Raw genomic sequence first — 23,815 nt, 5'->3', positions numbered from 1 at the left:
AAATCCTTTCCTCCCTAAGCCACATTCGTGACAACAGTAAATTCTCTTAGCCTTACATTTCTGCCGTATTCCTTATAGCACTAGTGGTATGCGTTGGTTGCCTTTCCTTCTCAGAATGGACCAATAATTAGTCTGGCTGTAGGGTCTTCCAAATCTTTCCCTTCTGGGAGAAAATAGTTTGTGAGTTCAGTCACCCATCGATCAAAAGCTATGGGTTTGAGGTCTTTTCCTTCTCCTGTAAACCTCTCTGGAAGGTGGAGTTTAAACTTTGGAGATTCAAATGCTGTGGGTACTTTGTCTTCTTCAGGCCTAGCCTGAGATTTTCCTCCTCCTGAAGGCCGTCCTCGTGTACTAGCAATATCTGATTCGCTACTGGATTCAGGGTCGATTAGAGGATCAAAGGAAGGTTTTTTTGCTAGAGTGGAAGGGAATTCTCCTGGATGTTGTGTCTTCGATTTTTGCATGTTCTTCCGGCTCCGTAGCAGAGCACAGGGGCTGTTTCTTTCTTGTAAGATCTTGCCGTAGGATTTGCTTCCCACTCCTGGTCGTCAATGACTCTATGTTGGTTGTGCGACGAAGCCAAATGTGCCATGATTCTGCTGCTTCTCTCCCCTAGCATTCTGAAGTGGATATCGATAGATTGATCAAGCCTAAATCCGGGGACAGGTTTTTAACCATTTGCTGATGTTAAAAAAATTCAATGTGTTTGCTAGATGCTGGTCATGTTATTGGTAAAGATATGATAGTTGGCAGGTGGCCTGCTCTGCCAGAGAGGAGGTGAGAGCTGAAAACTAAAGGAGATTTCGAAGGTGTACTGAGGAATAAAGAAGTAACCATTCAACCAGGTATATTGAAATACTGTCTGTCAAAGTCTGCCTTTTCTATCGTGGAATCAGGCCGACTTTAAATCTACAAATCTGTTCATGTCCAGCATAAACGAAATTAATCAAAGGTATCAATCGATACACTTTGGTAAAACTAATTAAGTATTAAAACGATACTTAAAACAAAACATAAAACAAAACCAAGTATCAAACGATACTTAAAACAAAGCAAGTATCAAAGTGATACTTAAAACAAAATATATAGCGAAACCAAGTATCAAACAATACTTAAAACAAACCAAGTATCAAACGATACTTAAGGCAAACCTAGTATCAAAGTGATACTTAAAACAAACCAAGTATTAAAGCGATACTTAAAACAAAACATATAACCGAGTACCTGTACCGGTTACAGGAGGCATGCCTAGCCCCGATAGTACTATACGTGAAACAGGTGAAAAAGATGACCGTGGTGCGCCTGGCCACAGTGATTCCAGAAAACATCATTACAACCTCTATACTCCCAATCGCTTTCCTGACGAGCAGTAGGTTCAGAGTCGAGACGAATAGGAGGCTGGCTTTCAATACCCAAGGTTTGGACCTTGAACTCCATGACTACACAACAGGTACAGCTCCCGATGGACGAAGTGGCTGCTACAGTAGTGACTGTAACCGGTACGGGTACTCGGTTATTGGTTTTGCTTTATGTTTTGTTTTAAGTATCGCTTTGATACTTGGTTTGTTTTAAGTATCGTTTGATACTTGGTTTTGTTTTATGTTTTGTTTTAAGTATCGCTTTGATACTTGGTTTGTTTTAAGTATCGTTTGATACTTGGTTTTGCTTTATGTTTTGTTTTAAGTATCGCTTTGATACTTGGTTTTGCTTTATGTTTTGTTTTAAGTATCGCTTTTATACTTGGTTTGTTTTAAGTATCATTTGATACTTGGTTTTGTTTTATGTTTTGTTTTAAGTATCGCTTTAATACTTGGTTTGTTTTAAGTATCGTTTGATACTTGGTTTTATTTTATGTTGTTTTAAGTATCACCTTGATAGTTAAGGAGTTTCGCTAAAGTGTATCGATTGATACCTCTGATTAGTTTCGTTCATGTTGGACATGAACAGATTTGTGTATTTAAAGACTGCCTGTTTCTACGATAGAAAAGGCAGACTTCGACAGACAGTATTTCAATATACTTGGTTGAATGGTTACTTCTTTGTTCCTCAGTACACCCTCGAAGCCTCCTTTAGTTCTCAGCTCTCGCCTCCTCTCTAGAAGAGCAGGCCACCTGCCAACTATCGTACCTACTACCGTTAACGTGATTAGCACCTTGTGAACACGTTACATTTTTTTAACCACAGCAAGTGGTTAAGAATCTGTCCCCAGATTTAGGCCTGACCAACCTATCGATATCTACCTTAGAATGCTAGCGGAGAGAAGCGGAAGAATCACGGCACATTCGGCTTCATCTCAAATCCAAGATAGAATCTTTGACGACCAGTAGTGGGAAACAAATCCCATGGCAAGACCTTACAAGAAAGAAACAACCCCCGCGCTCTGCTAAAGAGCCGGGCGATCCTGCAAACACGAAAGATACACAACCTCCAGGAGAATTCCGTTCGACTCCAGCAAAGAAGCCTCCCATTGAACCTCTAATCGACCCCGAGTCCAGTAGCGAATCAGATATGGCTAGCACAGGAGGAGGACCTTGTGGAGGAGGAAAATCTCGGGCTAGGCCTGAAGAAGAGGAGGTACCCGCAGCATTTAAACACCCTAAATTTAAACTCCACCTCCCAGTAAAGTTCACAGGAGAAGGAAAAGATCTCAAACCTGAAGCTTTTGACCGATGGGCGACGGAACTCTCACACTTCCTGCTCTTACAAGGAAAGGATGTGTAAGACCCTACAACCGGACTTATCATTGGATCATTCTGCGAAGGAAAGGCAACCGACGTATACCACCAATGCTATAAGGATTATAGTGGAAACATAAGATTAAGAGGAACTACAGTTCTCGATTTCCTGAAAGGACGATTCCAATCCTCTATAACCAACGACCTCCTATACAACAAATTCAACTAGCTCCAGCAAGTTAACGGAACACATGTCAAACGAATCACCGATGTGGCTATGGACCTGATGATGTATAAGGACAGAATGGAGAGAGGAAGCATCTCCAATTACATCCTGAAGCGACAATTCTACGACACGATACACCCTACCCTCAGGCGAGAAGTAGAACCTCTCGAGGAAGACGGCGATGATGTTGCAGTAATAATTGCAAGAGCAGAACGAAAGGACGCCATCCTCCATGAAACTAAGGCCTACAAAATACTGACACCCTCTAGTAGGCATAGCCAGCCACGGTACAAGGCCTCTAGCAACTCTGGAGACGATACCCCACGGGTGTTCAAGAAAAAAACAAAATCCTCCAATGTGTTGAGACACCAGAAAGGAGAATATTTTGAATTTGGAAAAACAGGACACCTGGCAAGGAACTGCCCTTCGAAGAAGGAGAAAGGAAAGGCAATTAAGCTAGAAGCATCGGCCAACAATGTTAAGAGCGATGGTGATGATGCCCAAACCTGCGAATATGAGGAGATCCATATCAGATCCATCGATGTGAATTGCAACAGTGTCCGACATCCGGCTACATTTAGGGCACACACACTCCTGGAAGGTACTATTCTCATCAACAGTAAGAAGGCTCGAGTCCTATTCGACACTGGTGCAATTGGCAGAGACATGATCAGCAATACCTTTGTCTCTGTCCATGGACTTCCAACTCGAGACCTTAACCAACCAATACCAGTCAACATGGCAGTAAAGGGATCACGATCCACAAGCCATAAAACCTGCCGTACAACTATTCAACTGGGTTTGGCAATCCTGCCCCCCCAGGAAATGTTAGTTGGAAACCTAGCCAAATACGATGCCCTCATATGAATGCCATTCCTGAACCGCCACAAAGCTATAATCAGGTGTGGGGAATCAACCATCGATTTCCCAAATCAGAAGGTCAGAGTCTCATGCAAGCCGACAAGCAGCGAGTACTAAGCCGCAGTCTGTGAAGCAACTGCCTAACGACTATTGGATGAATACTCTGAGATTTTTCCTGATCAAATACCCGAAGAACTACCACCTATGAGAGAGGTGAACCACCACATTCGCCTCCAAGACCTCTCTAATCTCAAGAACCAACCCACCTACTCTATTCCTGACGCATACAAAAGCCCACTTTGTGATTGGATCAACTAACAACAAAGAAGAGGAGTCATCTACCGGGCAGAAGCCCCAAGTGCCGCTCCTTTGTTTGTTCAACCCAAAGCAGATGGCAAAAGGATCCACAGTTTGGTTGACCTCAAGCTACGGAACGAAAACACGGTTATGGACAGCTCCATTATCCCAAACCAAACCCAGATCCTAAATGCAGTTGGATGGGCTAGATTCCGCAGTAAGATTGACCTAAGCAATGCCTACTTCCAAGCAAGGTTAGATCCAGAAAGTGAACGCTACAACAGTTTCAAAACACCCTTCGGAAGTTTCATTAGCCAAGTTATGTTACAAGGTAATATGAATGCGCCCGCCACCTTTATGCGAATTATGGAAAACCTCCTGAGCGAATACCTCCACCATTTTGTTTGGGTCTACATTGATGATATTCTCATCTTCTCAAACACCGAAATAGAACACGCCTACCATATAGGTTTGGTCTGTACCAAACTTAGGGAAGCTAAATTCTGCGCTAGCAGAAACAAATCAATCCTGTTTGCCGATTAACTCGATATCCTAGGGCATGATATAGATGATGAAGGAATACATGCAGCCGCTGGAAAAATACCCTGTTTAACGGAATGCTCGACACCCCGGAATCAAAAGGAGCTAATGCGATTCCTAGGACTAGTCAACTATATTTCCCAATTCCTACCACACCATGCCACTGTGACAGCACCACTCACAGACCTTACTGGCAATGCAGAATTTGTCTGGACCCACACTCATGACTAAGCCTTTACCAATATCAAGGAATTGATTAAAAATGCCAACGTTATTCAACCTATCGACTATAGTAAACCAGAACCGATATGGCTAATTACTGATGCATTGGATGTTGGAGTTGGAGCATGGGTTGGACAAGGGGCCTCCAATGAAACGGTAAGACCAGCAGCATTACACAGCAGGAAGTTCACTAATTCACAGATGAACTATGGAACAACAGACAAGGAAGCCCTTGCCGTGATTGATGCTCTCGCCACCTTCAATCACATCATGATGGGCAATACCTTTACCATTGTTACCGACCACCAACCTCTCACTAATCTTAAAACAGAAAGAATACCTGGAAGGAGAAGAACAAGATGGATAGGCGAAATCAGCAAATACGATGCAAAAATTATCTATACCCCTGGAAGAATGAACTATTTAGCTGATGCTCTCTCCCGCCTATATGAGAATCAAGACCTCACAGATCCTCCTCTTGTTCATGACCACACAAGACAAAGTGAAGACAGCCCTGACAACACCTCCTATGAACAAGAACCATCAATGGCTACCGCCAGCTCTGCCACTCCCTCCAATCCTTTCTCTTACACCATGTACAGTGCTGCCGGAACAGAACAAGGAAAGGACATTGATGAAGAATGGAAAGACAATTGCACGCTCCGCAGCACACCTCCTCACGAGCTTGAACAAAGCAGACTCCACTGGTCCCACTGTTATCACGACACCTGCCCTTTTCATCAGACTGAGATTAAGTTCGGCAACAGATACCAGCGACCGTACTATATGCCTGGGGATGATTCCAAAGACACCAGCTTCGACACCGCAGAAGGAGCAGAAGAAATGATCGATGAAAATGAATCAACCCAATCTCCTCATATTCTTAATCCTGCTCCAACACAATACCAAGGTCTTGAAGAACTCAAGCAAGCAGCAGCCTACGTGGATGCAATATCCTATTTACACCCCCCACAGTCAGTCCCGCCATCCTCTCCTCCCATAATCGATTCACATCTACTATATGGTGGACTCTTACGAGTGTACAACAATGAACCCATTGTCTCGGTCATGCCCCCTACTATTCCCAAGCATCGCCGACAACTCTATGAAACCTTTGAGGAGGAGGATGCCCCTATCGAACCCACAAGAGGATCTCTTATTGAGGATGAACGGGATGTTAGATCAACCACAGAAGAATTAACCTCCTCTTTCCGAAGCCAAATGATAGCAGGATATCGCCATGACCCGATTTACTTCAAAGCCATGGATAGCTCCAGGGATGGAGACCTCACCCCCTACAACATATCTAACGGAATAGTCTATACCTGCACCCGTTACAGTGAACATTGCATATATATACCAAAAGGCCATATGTTCAATGGAATGACTATTTGAGAATATGTCATTTCCGAGATTCACAACAAAGGACACCACAGTGCGGACCACAACCTTTAATATGCTTCAGAATATGTTTACTGGCCTGAGATGCGCAAAGATTTCCGTGATTTTGTCAAACAATGTGAACTCTGCCAGGCAAATAAGGAGCGAACACAACTACCTGAAGGAAAAGCACAGACCCTCCAACTACCATGTGAAATTTTCGAATCATATGCCGTCGATTTCGCAGGACCATTCAACAAATCCGCTGGATATGACACCATCTTGGTAGCTGTGGACCGATTTTCTGGATATACCTGGCTCATACCAATAAAAGTTACCGATTCCTCCCAAGACACCTGGAATAACCTCCAACGATACCTGTTTACCCCCCATGGGTACTCCTTATCTATTGTCAGTGATGCTGATCCCCGCTTTACCGCTAGATTCTGGAAGCAAACCTTGACCTCTCTCGGAATAAACCACATTATGGCTGCCCCTGGACACCATGAGACTAATGGCCAAGCAGAACGAAAATTCTGGGAGGTTAAGACCGGAATTAGGAACATGATCAATGAACGACAAACCAACTGGGAACCAGCCCTAGTTGAACTGGCCGCATATCTCAATGCCAGATTTTCAGATACCCTGGGAATGTCACCATACAAGGCAGTCTTTGGCCATCAATACCCCCTCCTACCTACAACACTATTTAAGAACTCCTCAGTCCCTGCCTCTGATGACTATCTAAACCGCCATCACACAATTCGGAACGATGCCTTCCAAGCCGCTAAAGCTGCCTGATTCCGAAGCACCACTACTGCTCAGAAACGACGACGCAAACATGTCCCCATCCTACCAGGTAATATGCTCATGGTACATGGTAACATGTTCATTACCAATGTCAGACGTAGCAAGAAATTGCAACCCCTGTGGCGAGGACCCTTCAAAGTCTTATCTTTTGATGAGCATACAGAAAACTACACTGTCCAGATGGATGGACGCATGTACCGCCGCAATACCGTGGTCTTCCATGCCTCTGCTGTCAAGTGATTCCACCCAAATGACGACGCCAAATTCCCTGTGAAGAACCCACTCACAACCTGCACCTATCGTCATTGATAAAAAAGATGAATGGGAAGTTGAAGAAACCAGAGACCACCGCCTTTGGCATGGAAATGATCAGTTCCTAGTCAAATGGAAAGGATATCCAACAAGTGAAAACAGTTGAGAACCACTGGAAGGACTAGAGCACGCTATGGATATGGTGAACGGATGGTGGAAAGACAATATGCCAAACGGATCTCTCCCCCCAACGATCAACTACATCACCATGTGCTGGACACCCACGATGCCGGAAACTGAGCGATGGCATGCAGAACTCGAAGCTGGAGATGGATTTTGGGCGCCATACTTTGAGTCAGAATTCGAAAGCAGCAATGAGGAAAACCAAGCTATGGAGCAGGCTCTCGACAACCTTATCTAGTTACCAATCACCATCCGAATACTATAACGATGTCAAACTATGGGGAAGTCAATGTGAGGCTGCGACAACAGATTTTTGGACTGTTGTTGAACCACGATATTATCTAACTTGAAGACTATTTCGAAATCCTCTGGATAGACTACTGTCCTGATTGCGATCACGCTTGGGTTGATGTACAGCGCGAATCTGGTATTCGTGACTACTGTGATTTACCTTTCTTTGAGTCTAAATGTTTCCTTAGGGTTTCTTCTTGCCCCTGGTGCGACACCTATGATGAAGAATTTTTAGCGGAAACTGAAGTCTTTAGTTTCTCAGACTCCGCTTTTGATGATTATTAGGTTTTGTTTCTTTAAACACTTGTTTTGTTTTGGGGAATGTAACCGGTACGGGTACTCAGTTATTGGTTTTGCTTTATGTTTTGTTTTAAGTATCGCTTTGATACTTGGTTTGTTTTAAGTATCGTTTGATACTTGGTTTTGCTTTATGTTTTGTTTTAAATATCGCTTTGATACTTGGTTTGTTTTAAGTATCATTTGATACTTGGTTTTGTTTTATGTTTTGTTTTAAGTATCGCTTTGATACTTGGTTTGTTTTAAGTATCGTTTGATACTTGGTTTTGTTTTATGTTTTGTTTTAAGTATCGTTTGATACTTGGTTTTGTTTTGTGTTGTTTTAAGTATCACCTTAATACTTAATGAGCTTCGCCAAAGTGTATCGATTGATACCTCTGATTAGTTTCGTTCATGTTTGACATGAACAGATTTGTGTATTTAAAGACAGCCTGATTCCACGATAGAAAAGACAGACTTCGACAAACAGTATTTCAATATACTTGATTGAATGGTTACTTCTTTGTTCCTCAGTATACCCTCGAAGCCTCCTTTAGTTCTCAGCTCTCCCCTCCTCTCTGGAAGAGCAGGCCACCTGCCAACTATCATACCTACTACTGTTAACGGGATTAGCACCTTGTGAACACATTACAGTGACGCTCTTCCTCTATGCCAGAATACCAAGGAAATCATCCAAGTTAGCCCAGGTCACGCAGCAGGACGCAGAGGCTTGCCTGAAGGCTAGGGATAAAGTTAGGAAAGAGATATGGCAAAATTGAATGCAACAGCCGTACCCACATTACTACAAGTATAGGCCCCCGTTTAGAAACTGTTGGAGTTTTATGACTCTACCGAAGTTTCAGGCTGGATGGATTCACCAAATGAGGGCTCATAAAAGCTATCTCAATGCACATACAGATTGGTCCAACCGAGACCAGTATCACACATGCAGCAGATGCTGTGGGGTCCTGGAAACCTTGGAACATGTCATGGAATGCCCGACATTGGCTGAGGCCAGGAAGGGTTTGTCACCGGAAGCTTTCAATGTGGCACCGGATTCAGGGCTGTAGAAAAGTGGCGAGAGGGCACGTTCCTTGTAGAGGGATTTTGTCTTTTATATGTTAAGAAATAGGATTAATTTCCCGACAAGGATGGGGGTTTTTCCTTTTACCACAAACACTGGATTGGCATCATGAAGGACTAAATTGTGTTGCAATAAATGTCAGAAGGAGATAGTGATGTTTCATCGATAAATTGTTATTTTGGGGGGGGAATGTTTCCTTTGTTATATGGGTTTTTAGGTCATACCTTAGAGTCTATACCATGGATTTTTCCTGTATTAGTTTACAAATAAACCGCGGATTTAACAAAAAAAAAAAAAAAAAAACGCTCCGGCCTAGGAAAAACGCCAAGATTAGTCATCATGTGAGAATAGCCAGGAGAGGATGCGAGAAGCTTATTGATACCTCAGCGATCACAGTTTCTAACCGAGTAAATTTAAATAAAAGCATAACAACCGTGCGAGCAAACGAAGGAGACAAAATTGGAGCAACCGGACCAAGACGAACCCCCATCCTCGCTACAATCTATAGACAAAAGAAGCTCAAATGCCGCGGGCAGAAAACTATTTACCAGGCCAGGTATCAGCCTTGTCCTCACCAGCTACCTATAAACAGCAACATCCCTTCAACCTCCCTCTACCCCACTATCATTCAACGATATCGCCAATTTCTGCCCTGTCTCTCCCGCCTCACCAAGCCTCGCCAAAACGCCGTAAACAGAGCGTTTTGGTGCATGTTCCACGTTATGCACGGAATTTCCACGAACCAGAGTCAAGCTCTACAGACAACCTGTGCACACCCCGAGTGCCTTATATTACTCGTACTCGTGCAAAAGGAAACCAAGGCGCGCATGTTTTCTCGTTATCAAGGAAAAAAAGTGCACGAAAAAGTGCAGAACGCAACTTATCCCCACCGCCGTAGATCACGCTAAACATGACAGCCATTCACCACGGCATCTCGCATTGTGATGGACCGCCTCAAAAACCCCCACCCATGTTGAAGTGGTACAGTTAGCGAAAGCTACGGGAGTTGTAGTACCCTAACCCCGCTTCACTATCCGTATCATACTCGAGGAGTACTCCTATGCTGCTGCTGCACACGAATACTATCATAATTATGCGTCGGGAATAATTCCAACATTATAACATCGTACAGGACGTCACCCGTGAACCCTCCCGGTCCGCATCACGGCGAGAAAACCCACTGGCTCGAAAAAAAGCAACACGATATTCTATTCACAGCACTTCACCGTACTGTCCTGTCCTCATACGCAAGAGGCAGACAGCGCCGCTGGAAGGAAGGAGGCAGAGGTGGATGGGAACGAAAGGAAGAACCCCACTCACCCACTCAACCAATCAAGAAAATCACAACCCCTCACTCGCTCCACCGTTTCCACACCTTCGCACAAAAAACAAACTTCAAACATCCAATGGCGAGAAAACACACGCGAGGCCGAGTCCTGCACCTCACGCTAACGAAGGGAACGAACGAGTTAGGAACCTGACCGCCCAGTGCGAATGGTTATTTACTGCGCTACATGCTGTACGATTGAGAGTGATTGAGGCGATGGATCGGATTGGGCTATATTTGTAATATCGTATCGTATCGTACCGTACAGAAAGTGAGGAGAAGAAAAAAATCGCCCCCGCTTTTCTTAGATTTTGGTGTGCGGGCTATATTTTCTATTCACCGAAGGGGAGTACCGATGCTAGCGCGGTGGCGAGCGTCGTGGTAAGGTAAGGCGAGGTGGGAAAATGGGTGAGAAATTCTTACTTCGGTCCTTTGATATTCGAAAGAAATTTATAAACGGTATGCTATGATATATATAAAAAACACAGTGATGAAATAAAATGGGAAGAAAAAGAGGGGGGCAAAAAAGAACGCCTTCCATTATATATTGTTGATATTGTAACATCATCCCCCATCATGCAAACCCACGTATGGCATTCCAAATTCATTATCTACCCATTGTAAAAGTAAAACGAAAAAAAAAAAACTCCCAACAAAGATGTGGATATGGACCCATCAAGCTGACCGCCCTTCGAAAATGCCCGACAAAAACTCCTTCGGCTTCTTAGCCTCTTTGTGTTCTTTCGCGGAAGAAGCGGACGAGAGCGAAGACTTCCTCTCCTTCTTCTTTTGCTTCTCGGTGGGCAGTGAAGTCGTAGACCCAGCCGGGGACGAGAACGGAGACGTAGTCAGTGAAAAGAATGGCTTCTTCTCCTTGGTGGGAGTAGCGGCGCCGCCATCGACAGATGTCTTGCGCTCCTTTTTATCGGACTTTTCATGTTTGTCGTGGGATTTCGAAGATGACCCGCGTCTGCTAGACGGCTCGGAGGATTCGTGCTTGTCTGATTTGGAAGACGATTTATCCTTCTCCGACTTGCCCTTCTCCTTATCGGATTTTGACTTGCTGTGGTGGGAACTGCTACCGGATTTCGATCTTGACTTTTCGGACTTATCCTTCTCTGACTTGTCATTGCTGCCGCGGCGCTTCCTATGATGTCGCTTTACGCCCTCCTCATCACCGCTGTTGTTGGTGCTGTTGCTGTTGCTGCTGTTGTTGCTGCTGCTACCGCTGCTACCGCCGCTCGAGGCGCTTGAGATGTCGAAAGCTAATACTTCGCTTTTGCCAGTGGGGACCGGGGAAGTGTGAACGCGAGCAGGCATGAGCTGTCGGCGTTGAGTGGGGGCCTCGGACTGTGCACGTCTTAGTTCGGGTTGGGCTGGTGGCGTGGGAGCAGCTTCAATCATCCGCTGTTCTCGGGGGGGTTCGCGGACAATCTCTTCGACGGGCTCGTCCCAATCACCCTCCGGGTATTCATCCTCGTCGCCGCCCGATAGTGATGCTTTCGCTGCTCCTCCGCCGACGACGTTCTTGATAATCTTGTATCCACCCAATACAATCACTGTAGCCGCTGCGCCGACGCCCGCAAGGACGACAAACTGTGGACTCCCCAGTAATGCAAAGATCATAGGGAACAGGGTCTTCAAGCCCATGATTGCTGCGGGACTGACTTTCGCTACAAGAGCGGATATTTCGGCGAGGGTGAAACCGACAACTGCGAGGGTATCCGGAACCTTCTGCAGCTCGGAAATGAGCGCCGCAATACCCGCTGACCAACACGATAGCTCATCGATCGTAGCCTGTAGCTGCAGGAGGAGGAGTTGAAGATTCTCCGTCATGGGATCCGGTTGGGAGAGAACCATTTCGGGGATCAATGAAATGACCGACATATTTCCGCGTAGACCCCCAGGGGTAAACAAGGTCGCTTCGGTCCGCATAGTCTCGCTGCTGTTCGACCTCGTCACGCTATGATTATTGTTTGTGGTGGTGAGAACAGTGCTCCCGGAGTTGTCTTCGAAGCTAATGTCCGAGCCGGTGCCCGAGGATGACGAGGAGGAAGATCTCTGCTTTTTCTCCTTCTTCTCCTTCTTTCGCCGGCGTCGCTCCTCGTCGTCTTCGATCATTAGTACGCCGGTATTGGATCGTTCTAGTCGGCGAGCCGCTGATGCGCTATGCTTTCGGGCGGCGCGCAGTCGGGCTTCGTCGCGGCGGGCACTCTGGCGGGCACGCTCCTCGGCTATTTCAGCTTTGCGGGTGCGGTAGGCGGTGCGAGCTTCCTTGAACGCTGAGAAGATATTCTTGGACTGTTCAATTATTAGCCACGGGACAGTCGGAAGGGAACCGCAACGACGGATACCACACGAAAAAGGAAAAATCACATTGTTTTGATCCAGAGGTAGACAGGTAACGATTGACAGATGGTGCACGAAAAGTGAATACGGGAAATCTCAATACAAACATACCGTATTAACCACCTTCCCACTGGTATCCATCACCGTGATGGTAGAAGCCAGAGCAGGGACATGTGAGGCAGCCTGAAGCGCCATATTCAATCCTTCCGTTGTCATGATTTCAATGGTCACGGGATTGCAAGATTCTTTTGTTGTTTCACAAATGTTCAATCCAAACCAGGATTATGGGACTCTCGTTACCGATAATGAAGAATTGAACAATGGATTCTGCGCTTGATGTATATGTATGTTTCTGGTCAACAGAAAGGGGTGATAATGATAAACGATCCAGATCGTTACGGTGGTTTTTATAAAATGTAGACAGAGCAAAAGACGAAAAGGGTGAAAAAGTGGGATAAAATGGCGGGAACAAGAACCTCTTTTGTATTCATCGAGTTGCGCGGGAGACGGCTACGAGTACACAAGTGGGACGAACAGCACTACATAATATTGCCCCCCCGTAGTTTCCTGCACTGTAGGGGAGAAAAGCGGGCTCGGATGGGACTTTCACACTCCCCTGGGGGTCTAAGATGCATGCTGTTGAAGTTTGCTGGCGCTTGTTGATTGGCTCGATACAACATGGGCAGATGTTTGGCTAGTTTGGTGCTCGAGTACTTACATAGCGCGTTGCTTTGTTATTTGTGGGAATGTCCAACCGCCGCCACATGTGGCGGTAAAGGCGGTGCATGCTTGTTTCGCTGGCCAGTCACACCCCCTTTTGTCCTCTATGTCCGAGACGTGAGATCTACAAGTACTTGTTAGCGTGATTAATAAATTCTCCAATTCCCTCAATCACCCATCTTGTGGCAGGAATTAACACCGGTAAGATGCCTTATGCTAGAGTAAGAAAAAAAGGTGATCGAGGGCTTTTTGGTCATGAGCTCCCCCTCTCTCACTTTTCTCTCTACCTCTCAGCGCATCTGTACGTCATGAACGAAATCGGGCCACTCGGAAACGCCGTCTGGAGTGAGGAGGACGAGTTAACGTCGCTCGCGAGTTTGCCGTCCAGTCTGCAGTGAAGCTGCACCTTCTCAGAGGCCGACTCGAATCCTTCATGCAATGTAGGGCAAACAAGTGAACCTGATGGGACAACATAATGGAATGAAAAGTGGGGACATAGTGTGCTTGAGTAGGAAAGAATTGCTGTTGGTATCATACCGTACAGGTATGAGACCAATTGAACGAGACCCAACATATTTGTACACATGTATCATCCCATACCATACCTGTACCCCAAATATCATCACTTTAGCGAGCGCGAAAAGAAAAAAAAAAAAAATGCCGGTAAATGTGACGGAACCATGTCGTGTTTAGCTTAGCAGAAACGGATTCTAAACAAAATAGTTTTCAACTCCACGGGACGAGCAAACGCCCGTTGAAACCCTGACCCTTGTTCAACAACGACAACAACAGCAAACTCAGCAGGCAGGGGAAGAGGGCCTCGCTGGCGAGCAGGGGAGAGAAGTTCTTGATAGAGTTAAATCCAGCGATTGCAATGGTTTTGTTGGGGCTCGGGGCACGGCATAGGTGGTAGGCACAGGTGCTCCAACACAGGGATTAAAATTCCGTATGCCAGATTATCTGTGCACACCCCCAGAGCCCATTGTAAATTCGGATTCCAATACTGGGTGCTGCGGACCAGATGCTAGTAAACCAAAGTAAGCAAGCGAGTGACTACACGTGAACTAACACCCTAGCCTCACGCGAAAACGCAGTGAGCTGAGAAAACCACCGGAGATTCGAGTGGCCTCCCGATTGGGGAAATAGCCATTGGGGCGGTCGTACCTGAGAATGCACCACAACGGGGCACACCAAATACCAAGGCGCGCAATCTGTGAAATTGAGGCAAATTCCAAGTTAGCAAACTCGAGAATACCATAGGCGGAATCTTGTGTTAAATATATTATATTTATGTGGAAGGTGCTCCGTCGAGCCAATCTATCGGTGGGCTAACGGTATTATGGAGAGATACACATTCAAGTGAGATGAGTATTTGAGAACCGCGATTCATAGCCACTGACTTGGCACCCAATTACTAACACCAACCCGTTATCCCTATGAATAATGAATAACCTAAATTACCGGTATATTAATATAGGTAATGGCGAGAGGAATTCCCTTAGGAAATTGGTAATTATTATCGAGGCCCAGCAGGTAACCTCCCGTCCTCGAGAAGTATGGAGGGCCATACTCGAGTAGAGTAACCGTCAGATGCCTACCTACATTCCCCTTGCTCGAGTACCGTATGTCGGTTCGAGCCTCAAATTTTGTCGCAGTATTGATGACAGCACCAAGCAGGTGCAGGTAGATTGAGCTGTGCCTGCTGCAAGCACTCTCCCAGATGGCTTCCAACGCTTTTTAGATTCACTTCTCTAGAATGGGGGCACACTACTACCGTAGGGTGAGTGTCAGGAGAATTCTGCCAAGACAGAATGCCAACTCTCAGCACTTGGAGAGAGACATGTCAAGGCAGTTGGCTGGCCATGGTGCTGACGACGTGTACGGTACGGTACGAATTCTAGGGCGGAGTGGGGCCTGGGATACTGTAGCTCTTGCTGGCTAAGCAGTGACTCATGAGCCACGTACTCGAGTACTAGTACAGTATCTTGCTCTGAATGGTACGAGTGGGGTATCTCGGGTATTGCCGTTCCCTGCCTGTGGCCCAGCGGGAGGGACTGGATGGCCGATGGTGTTTCCGAGTGAGAGTTTCTCATCAGAAGAAAGCACGGGGGGTCCTACTAGAGGGCGCAAGTGGCAAAAATGCGAGCAAAACTGGTCTCGGGAAAACAACGTGCAGTGAATAAACGAGGAGGTAAAAATCTTGGATTCGGGTATCGTACGGGTATACCTTCTGAGGTATCGTACGATACCGTGCAGCTAAGTAGATTGTGTGATTTGAGCAAGTTAACTCGTGATCTAGTAAGATTCCTAAAGGGCGGTATAGATAAATCATGGTTTGTCACCCGCTTTTTCATATCTCCATTAATAGTTAAGATTATGGAGTGGTAGATATCTCCTAGAACTCTAGTTATCAGAAAGCACGGAGTGACAAACGAAGCCCAAGTTGATTGGACAACTAGGTAGCGGGCTTTAGGCAAAATAAAGTCCAAGAAGCGGAGGGGTGCCCATTTGCACACCGAATAAGGAGGTACCGCTAGGTCGTTACTTGCGATACACCTTTCTCACGAAGGCTTAGGTTAGGAGTAAATCGGCAAGACCTCCGTGCGCCTATCAATACCCACTGTTCTCCGATATCCTAGCAGCATATTCCGATCTCTGGCACTGCCATCTAGATTTTGGTTAACTATTGCATAAGGAATGCAATTGGGGTGTGATGTATTACCGGGAACCTGAGAACAGAGGAGATGTTATCGGGTGAATATCACTCGATAACCGAACGAAAAGGGCTGAGTGAGCTTGAATAATTTTCAGGCATGATATTATAACCTGCGGTAGCCGTGGCGGTGGCTTTTCTGTGGAGGGGGGGGGGTGGAATATTGGTTAGAAGCCGGGGAAATTGGAAACGCTTCAGTACCGTACAGTAGGAGCGGAGGGAAATAAAGATTTTAGGTTTGTCGCCCCATAGAACGTGAGGCACAATGATGGTGAATTTATGTACTATTATAAATATTATTATGGTGAGATGTAAATGGGTGCGCTGCTTGCTGGACAACCACATCTTTTATAGGTCGCAGGCGTTCCCTTGAGGTATGGAGATCCTTCTCCCTTCCAATTTTCCATTACCTTCAATCCAATTATTATCCATGCAGATCTAGGCTTGCTTTATGGGGCTCTTGCCGTTCTCTTGCCCAACAATGACATTTGAAGCAAGTTTAAGGTAAAGAAACAAATAAAATTATGACAAAAGAAGCGGAAAATTCTTAAAACATCCCACAAATATCCTTTGGCAGATTCTTGGATAATTTACTCCTCTTTCCCTGCTTCTGAGCAACAAATATTTCTTGCTATTTTTGCTTACTAAGATATTATAGAACCCCCCCTTCTATCCCAATTTTCAGAATCCCCGTTTCAATCAACCCCCCGAGTTCGATCACCGAAGGCCTTCTTTGCAACATTGAACTGTGGCGGGATCAGGACTTTACAGGAGCGGGACAAGATTTCGGGAGCTTTTCGGTTGCATTGATACTCGAGTAGTTGATTCCCTGCACGGTCGACTCATTTCTCGCTTATGCCTAGGGATATACCGGTATTTCGCTTGGAAAGAAAAACCCTGACTTCAACCGTACCGAGTCGGTCATCATGTATATGTTTTTACTGAAAGAGATACGGGCTGAAAGAGCCTGGGGGTGGGAATGGTTGGGGTTGGTTGGCCTTATTTCTGGTGGTACGTACCTTAGGCCGGCAGTAACTAAATCGAGCATCGGGCCTAAGATTTGACGATTTTTTCCCTTCCTCAAGGGTTGTAGAATAAAAGGAGCCTTGTTTCTGGCCTAAGTTCTGTCTAACTCATATAATGTCATCTTCTCTTGCACTTGATCGATCCTCATCATGAAATTCCAACTGCTGCCATGATTCCCCTCCCGCAACAACGCCGCTTCGACGAGAGACTTGCGCGGCTCATGCAATTGGTCCGCTACGAGCTCCGTGGCTTGGACGCCCTATCGTTCGAAGATAGCGGGGTAATAGAGGCAGCCCTCGCAGAAGTTAGGCGGGCAGATACGGATATCATGAAAGCCTTACTTCCGCTCATTGCGCATGTCAACTATATCGACGATTGTCTGATCCGCAGAGAGGACATGTGGGATACCACCAGAGCGGTACTGCTATGGTTTGGTGGGGTAGACACTTTTGGAGGACTTATTTCGGGAAAGAGAGGTGGGTTTAATCGAGTCCTCTGGAGAGCAACCGATTCCTTTGAATCGGCTTTGGCAACGACGGAAAGGGCATTCAAATGTGGAGAAAAAATGGCGGTTGCGACCAGCAGGGTTTGCAATAAGAATGTGTTGATGCTTCAAGGGGAGATCACGAATATGGGCCGGGAGCTGCAGGGTGTGGCTACGCTATGCGCTGAGGAGGAAGAGAGTGTAAAGCTTAAAAGCAAATATCTGGAAGATAGGTTGAAAGCGGAGTTGCGGGGAAGAGAGGATTTGGAAGATGAGATATCGGAGGGAGTTGAGAGAGGCGGCGGGGTTTTGAAGGTGAGTTATTACATGGGGCGTGGGGACAAGGTTTGAAGCTGACGGCACCAAGGCCTCGGTAGACAGTGCTAGGGCAGTGGTGTTAGCTCTGTGCTTCGCATTCACTTTTACCATTCCCAGGATTTTCTCATTTGGGATTTTTGCGAGTATTAGTGTTGTCACCTTTTTCGCCTCGTGGACAAAAATATTGTGAGCATTTATTCAATTGGTAAATTCAACGGAGGGTCACTAAAGAGGGTACAGTTATCGAGAAAAAGATACACAGAGAATCCAGAACAAGATAGTCTACTCTGAACATAAAACGGAGGAACTAGAGCGCCAGTTAAAAGCGATTAAGGGGAGGACATCACAACTCCACAAGGTAACAGAAGCGTACCAGGAAGCTCAACACTTGTTCAGTCTACTATCGCCGAAAGCCAAGTCCATGCAGGTGATGACCAGTCAATTCGAAACCCTTCTTAGTAGGCGGAAAACTTTGGCGGAAAATCGCGCCACTAAGATCCACAACCTTAGACCTCCGGACTCACCATCATGGTATCGTCCCATTAGGTTAGACGTTGTTGATCTCTTGGAGGAAATATTAGAGCATTTCAAGCAGGATTACGAAGAAGATACGTACACAGGCGAGGAGGAAGCTATCATCTCAAACTTAGAGGAGAAACTTGGCTGTGTACGAAGAAAAACCGAAATGATCCAACGGATTCACAGCCGTATCAGGGCCGAGAGCGATGGCGTCAGGGACTCGGATGAGATGCAGAAGGGCTCCTGGGGGCACCTCCGGCTGAGCGCAATAATACTCCTTGGAACCTCAATGGCTGTCTTCTACGCTTGGAGTCGCCGTCGGTACTTCCTCCAGGGTGCGAGATTCGTTACATGGCAGGTTAGGCGATCAATCCTATGGACGCTAAAAGGCGTGATCATCAAACTCTGGCAGACGGTAGTAAATATGTTGTTTGGTCTGAGAACTCCCTTCCGCCTGCTCTGTGCCGTGGCGCCCAACGTAGTCCACTTTGCTCTAGGCGTCTTGTTATACCTGGGCCGTTTGGTTATCGCCTACGCATTCATGCTCCCCGTAAAGATACTGCTAGTGGTGGGGTTTCTGTTGTTCAGGGTATTCACAACAAGGCTGGTTGTTCTTGGGGTTATGGGTTGGTTTTTGGTGTATCACGGACCGGCCTGGGATGAGATTTGGGGGTTTGTGTATAGCTGGGCTGCTTGGGGGGTGGAGGCGGGGTGGAGGTGGCTGTGGGAGTTTTCGGGGTCTGAGGGAGCTAGTCAGGCATTGGTTATTGCGTCGTGAGGGACGCTAGACACAAATATGAGGGGGGGGGATCGAAAGGGGAAATTTGGGTGTTCTGTTGGAATTGGTGCTGTTAGGGGGGCCACGGAATGATAGATAATAGAATTGTGTAGAACTCGGGAGCCTTTGCCTTTCCACCAAACTTTCACACCTCTGGGAGTGTCTTCCGAGTGATATGATATGATATGCTTACAATAGTGCCGGATCTCAGAAGATATCATACATATATAAACAGACAACTAAACGGATTCCCTCTATTAACGATACTGAATTGATCATGTACCCATTACCGGGCCCCGTGAACGTGACCAGCGTCCGAAAAAGCGAAAACTAGAACTCACCACCTAAAGATTGGGCTTCTATGATACGTTTCAAGTTTCCTTCTCATCCCAGTAAACCCCAACCTTGGCCTTTCCCTCTTTGTCAATGTAACCCCTAAACATGCCCCCACAATTCATGGACATCACCACATTTCCCTTTTCATCCAACCCGATCACGCCTCCGGACCCATCCCCCAATCCCCACCCCTCCCCAGCAGCCCTCTGCATTTCCCCGCCCCGACCAACAACCGCCTCCGCCGCCTCCTTCAAAATGAGGCCACCGAAGCGACAACGGGCGGTGATGTTATATGCTGCTGCAAGGCGAAGAAAGTAGTCTCCGTTTCCGGTGCCCGAGAGGGCAACCGCGCGGGTACGCGGTTGTGTGGGATGGTCTACATTTTCTTCTAGTAACGGCTGTTTTTCGCCTGTGAGTGCGGGGGCAGCGTTGGGCATGCAGGCGGTTAATAAACTCCAGAGAGATGAAATCGACGGTAAGGGGATACTAGGCGACGGTGCAGGAATAGTGCTTACTCGCCATTCCTCCGCCCAGAACCCCGCAGCAAGGGTCGGTGTGTCGCCGATTCTGCCGGGGAGCTTGTTGGTAAGGCCGCCGGTGCTCGTAGCTACACAGAGGGTTCCGTGAAGGTCCATTGCGATGCAGCCGACGGTGCCCTGGGATAGGTATTCCGCTTTTTCCGCTTGCGGGTCTTCGTCAGGGACACCATCGCTGGCAGAGTACCCCTTCTCCTTCTCCAAGCCACGTAAATGCTCCTCCCACCGCCTCTGCGTCCAAAAGTACTCCGGATCCACAATTTCACACCCCCACTCCTCGGCCAGCCTCTCCGCCTCCGCTCCTGAGAGGAAATTATGTCCGTGCCCACCACCCACACTCATACCCCCGTCCTCCTCTCCACGAACCAGCAACTCCCTCGCTAGCAGAACCGGGTTCTTGACCCTGGTCAGCATGGCGACACCAACCCCCCTCTTCCGGTACCCGCGCGAAACCATAACCGAAGCCTCGAGCTCGTTCCTCCCGTCGCGCGTGAAGACAGAGCCCTTGCCGGCATTGAAGAGTGGGTTGTTTTCTAGCAGGGTTGCGGCCTGCGTCGCGGCGGTTAGTGCCGAGTGGCCGGCGAGGAGGAGTGGGCATGTGGTTTGGAGGACTTGGCGGAGGGAGGTTGTATAAGCTGTGTAGAGTGGGGAGGAAGGTGGGAGGGAGGAGTGTGAGATCGAGCCGGCGCCGCCGTGGATGATTAGGGAGGGTTTCTGGGGCATTTCGATTGTTGTTATTGTGGGTGGTGGAGGAGGGTGGGAGGAGAAGTTAGTGGTATGGTATCATAATATTATGATGTGGATGTTGGAGTCTGGTTCTTGGAGCTCGCGTCGGAGAGAAAGGAGGTTGGAGCGGGATTAGCGTGGTTGGAAACGGTTTAATGTGAAGGGAGCAGTGGCTTGGCAGTGCTGGTGTGGACTTCATGATACTGGTCGCTCGAGTCGTACGAGTACAGTACTCGGGTGTAAGGGTATTTCAGGACCGGTAGCACAAAACTCCCGGGCCATTTCCTGTTAGTAATACCCCTTTCTATCGACCAGGTAATCGGATTTCAAGACATCACGTTCCTCACAACAGCCATAACAAAAACAAGCACCAAACACGATGCAACAAAAAGGAATTTGTGAACAAAACCCAGTTGGTGTTTGACATCGTGAAACTACGCGTGATAAACACGTTCAGGTTATTACTCTTTGAGAGGGTGCAGGGTGGAATGGGACAAGAATTAGTAGATACCTTAACATTAGTTGGTGAGCTTGTGAAAAGGTAAGTAGTCTAGTTTCATTGCAAGAAGAATATCAGATCTAATAGTATCCTTATAGATTTATAGGCGGGCTAAAGAAAATGGTACCCTGTCGAATGCTTATCGTTCAGGTCGCCCTCCAATCTTTAATGATGAGGAAAAACAACGCTTAGAGGATTTGTAACCCACAATGCCCGAACACGACGCCTCAGCTGGGATGAAATATGCATAGAATTGGGATATGCTTGGTGTGCACATACTGTAAAGTATATGATAGAGTCAATAGGTTATCACCGTCGAGTACTGAGAAGAAAGTTCGCTATTTGGCCAGCGAATTGACTGATACGAGTTGTATAATGTCGTGAACGATTAAACTGGACCTATAAGGACTGGCTCCAAGTTCCATAGACAGATGAATCAACCTTTTCAACTACTGGCTTTGGGAACTGCCTGTGAGTATTGCGAAAACCTGATAAAGAGTGCCATCTTGATTGCATTGATGAAACTTTTGAGTCTGGATGGGAATCACAGATGGTATGGGGTACCTTTTGCGGTACCATGAGGTCAAAACTAGTTTTTATCTCTCCCAAAGCCAAGGTTGACTTAGCCCTTTATGTCAGAAACATCATGTATCCACATCTTGTGCCTTTCTGGCATCTTTGTTGTGAATATTGTGGATGGGCAATGGTTGTAGTGGATGGGACCCTGGGCTACAAGGGTTTCACAACTCAGTATTGGGATTTAAATGGGGTAGAGACTACAAGATGGCCAGCACAGTTACCAGATCGTAACCTGATCGAGGCACTTTGACTTGATATGATAAATGCATTGGAGGAAACATGGGGCTGGATAGGTGATCTTTAAACCTTAGAAACGGCGCTAAAGGCTATTTGGAATGCCATTCCAAACAACAGGCTAGAGGATCTCATTAGAAGCATGCCACAGCATTTGCAGGCTGTGATAGATGCTGAGGGTGGCCCTACTCAATATTGATTTCTGTAGTTTCATTTTTTATAAAGCTTTTTTTATTTTTTATTCGTAAACATATTTACAAAATATCACTCATAAAGTAGCTCCTTTTGGAAGTAGCACTATCATGAATGTGGCTTGGTGAGGTAAAAGGTTTCATGTGACTCATGATTATAAGTTATAGGTATGTTATGGTTTCATGCATATGACTCATTCGAGTCATATGACTTGTTATGTTATGATTTATTATATTTCGCACATGATTCAAATATGAGTCATAGAACCTGCGCCTGGCGAGTGTGCCTTGCAAGTGTGCCTTGCGGGTATGCCTTGCATATATGATTTATGTTTAGTACATGACTACTTTAGCCACATGACTAGTTTGTTATGATTTAATTTCACGCATGTGACCACTTTAGGTCACATGACTTGGAGAGGGGGAAACACTATATGGAGAGGCTGGTACGGCTGAGGAAAATAGATTCTTCACGCTTTGTTCTAAGTGCTTTTCCAACTTATTACTATGACGAATATAAAACACCTTTACGCTCTTTATCATTATTGTAACCTTTATTATTATTTCACCAAGAAAGCTCTTCGGAGAGAAGAGTTAGAGAAAGCTTATGATAGGCGTTTCTGATAGAAGATAGAGGTCTTGTACTATCGATAACCTAGGCATAGGCCTAGAGCTATCGGAAGACTAAGAAGAAAAAGAAGAGAAGTATCGTTCTCCGTCACCAAGAACTAACCATCTGAATGGGGATTGTTACAGGCACTCACATTTTACCAACACTAAAAAAATACTTACCAGCTATCAATTGAACTTCTTAATCTGGCCTCGTCTTCATATAAATGCTGAATATTTTTTTGGAAGTGGTCCCGATTATTATCAACCCCCTAGTACAGTACTATTACAGATGAAATTTGATTTTGCTTTTTTATATTATTTTTAGCTAGTTTCGCAAATCTTTAGCTTAGCTTCACAATTATTTTAGTTAGCTCTTTACTCAGAATGAGGAATCAAATATTGTTTGTATTTACTGGGAGCTGAATAGGTTGTGATCTCAATAGGAGAGGGTTTGCTAGGCTTGGCGGACAGGGGGGTGGAAGTTTAGTCTATATAGCTGCAGTTTTCTTCTCTTATTTTATTTTATTTTATTTTATTTTTTTTTCTTCACCACCACTACCACCACCACCACTGCATTTCAATGGAGGAACACAGAAAGTAGGGAAATGGTTTTGAATTTGTGCCTTGTAGCTAGATAGTTGAACAACCAGGACAGGTTGGATTTTTTTCTCAGGGGGTTTTTTTTTTTTTTGAGGTTTGTCTTGTGCAAAGAGGTGGATTAGCTAGCTTGGAGATTGAAGGTGATCGCAATTGTAAGGCATTTTCTTACTG

General features: G+C 46.0%; 3 protein-coding genes; 1 reads left to right on the top strand and 2 right to left on the bottom strand.

Annotated features, from left to right (window-relative positions):
* Positions 1 to 11,099: 11,099 nt before the first annotated feature.
* On the bottom strand, positions 11,100 to 13,153 carry GSTUM_00003562001 (uncharacterized protein; the record flags this gene model as incomplete). XM_002837152.2 has 2 exons in its annotated part: positions 12,885 to 13,153; positions 11,100 to 12,725 (listed from the first exon to the last, which is right to left on the bottom strand). The coding sequence occupies exons 1-2, from the start codon at positions 12,987 to 12,989 to the stop codon at positions 11,100 to 11,102; spliced, it is 1,731 nt and encodes a 576-aa protein (XP_002837198.1). The 5' UTR covers positions 12,990 to 13,153.
* A 4,248-nt stretch (positions 13,154 to 17,401) lies between these two features.
* GSTUM_00003561001 (uncharacterized protein) lies at positions 17,402 to 19,331 on the top strand (the record flags this gene model as incomplete). The annotated part of the gene is made up of 3 exons (XM_002837151.1): positions 17,402 to 18,031; positions 18,084 to 18,220; positions 18,275 to 19,331. The coding sequence occupies 3 exons, from the start codon at positions 17,402 to 17,404 to the stop codon at positions 19,329 to 19,331; spliced, it is 1,824 nt and encodes a 607-aa protein (XP_002837197.1).
* Positions 19,332 to 19,702: 371 nt separating this feature from the next.
* GSTUM_00003560001 (uncharacterized protein) lies at positions 19,703 to 21,033 on the bottom strand (the record flags this gene model as incomplete). XM_002837150.2 has 2 exons in its annotated part: positions 20,155 to 21,033; positions 19,703 to 19,986 (listed from the first exon to the last, which is right to left on the bottom strand). Exons 1-2 carry the CDS (start codon positions 20,924 to 20,926, stop codon positions 19,703 to 19,705), a joined length of 1,056 nt encoding a protein of 351 aa, XP_002837196.1. The 5' UTR covers positions 20,927 to 21,033.
* Between the last annotated feature and the right edge of the window lie 2,782 nt (positions 21,034 to 23,815).

Source organism: Tuber melanosporum, assembly GCF_000151645.1.
Source record: "Tuber melanosporum whole genome shotgun sequence assembly, scaffold_178, strain Mel28".
NCBI classification, from domain to species: Eukaryota; Fungi; Ascomycota; class Pezizomycetes; order Pezizales; family Tuberaceae; genus Tuber; species Tuber melanosporum.
The sequence above is the reverse complement of the archived record's forward strand: the minus strand, read 5'-3'. Positions and strand labels throughout refer to the sequence as shown.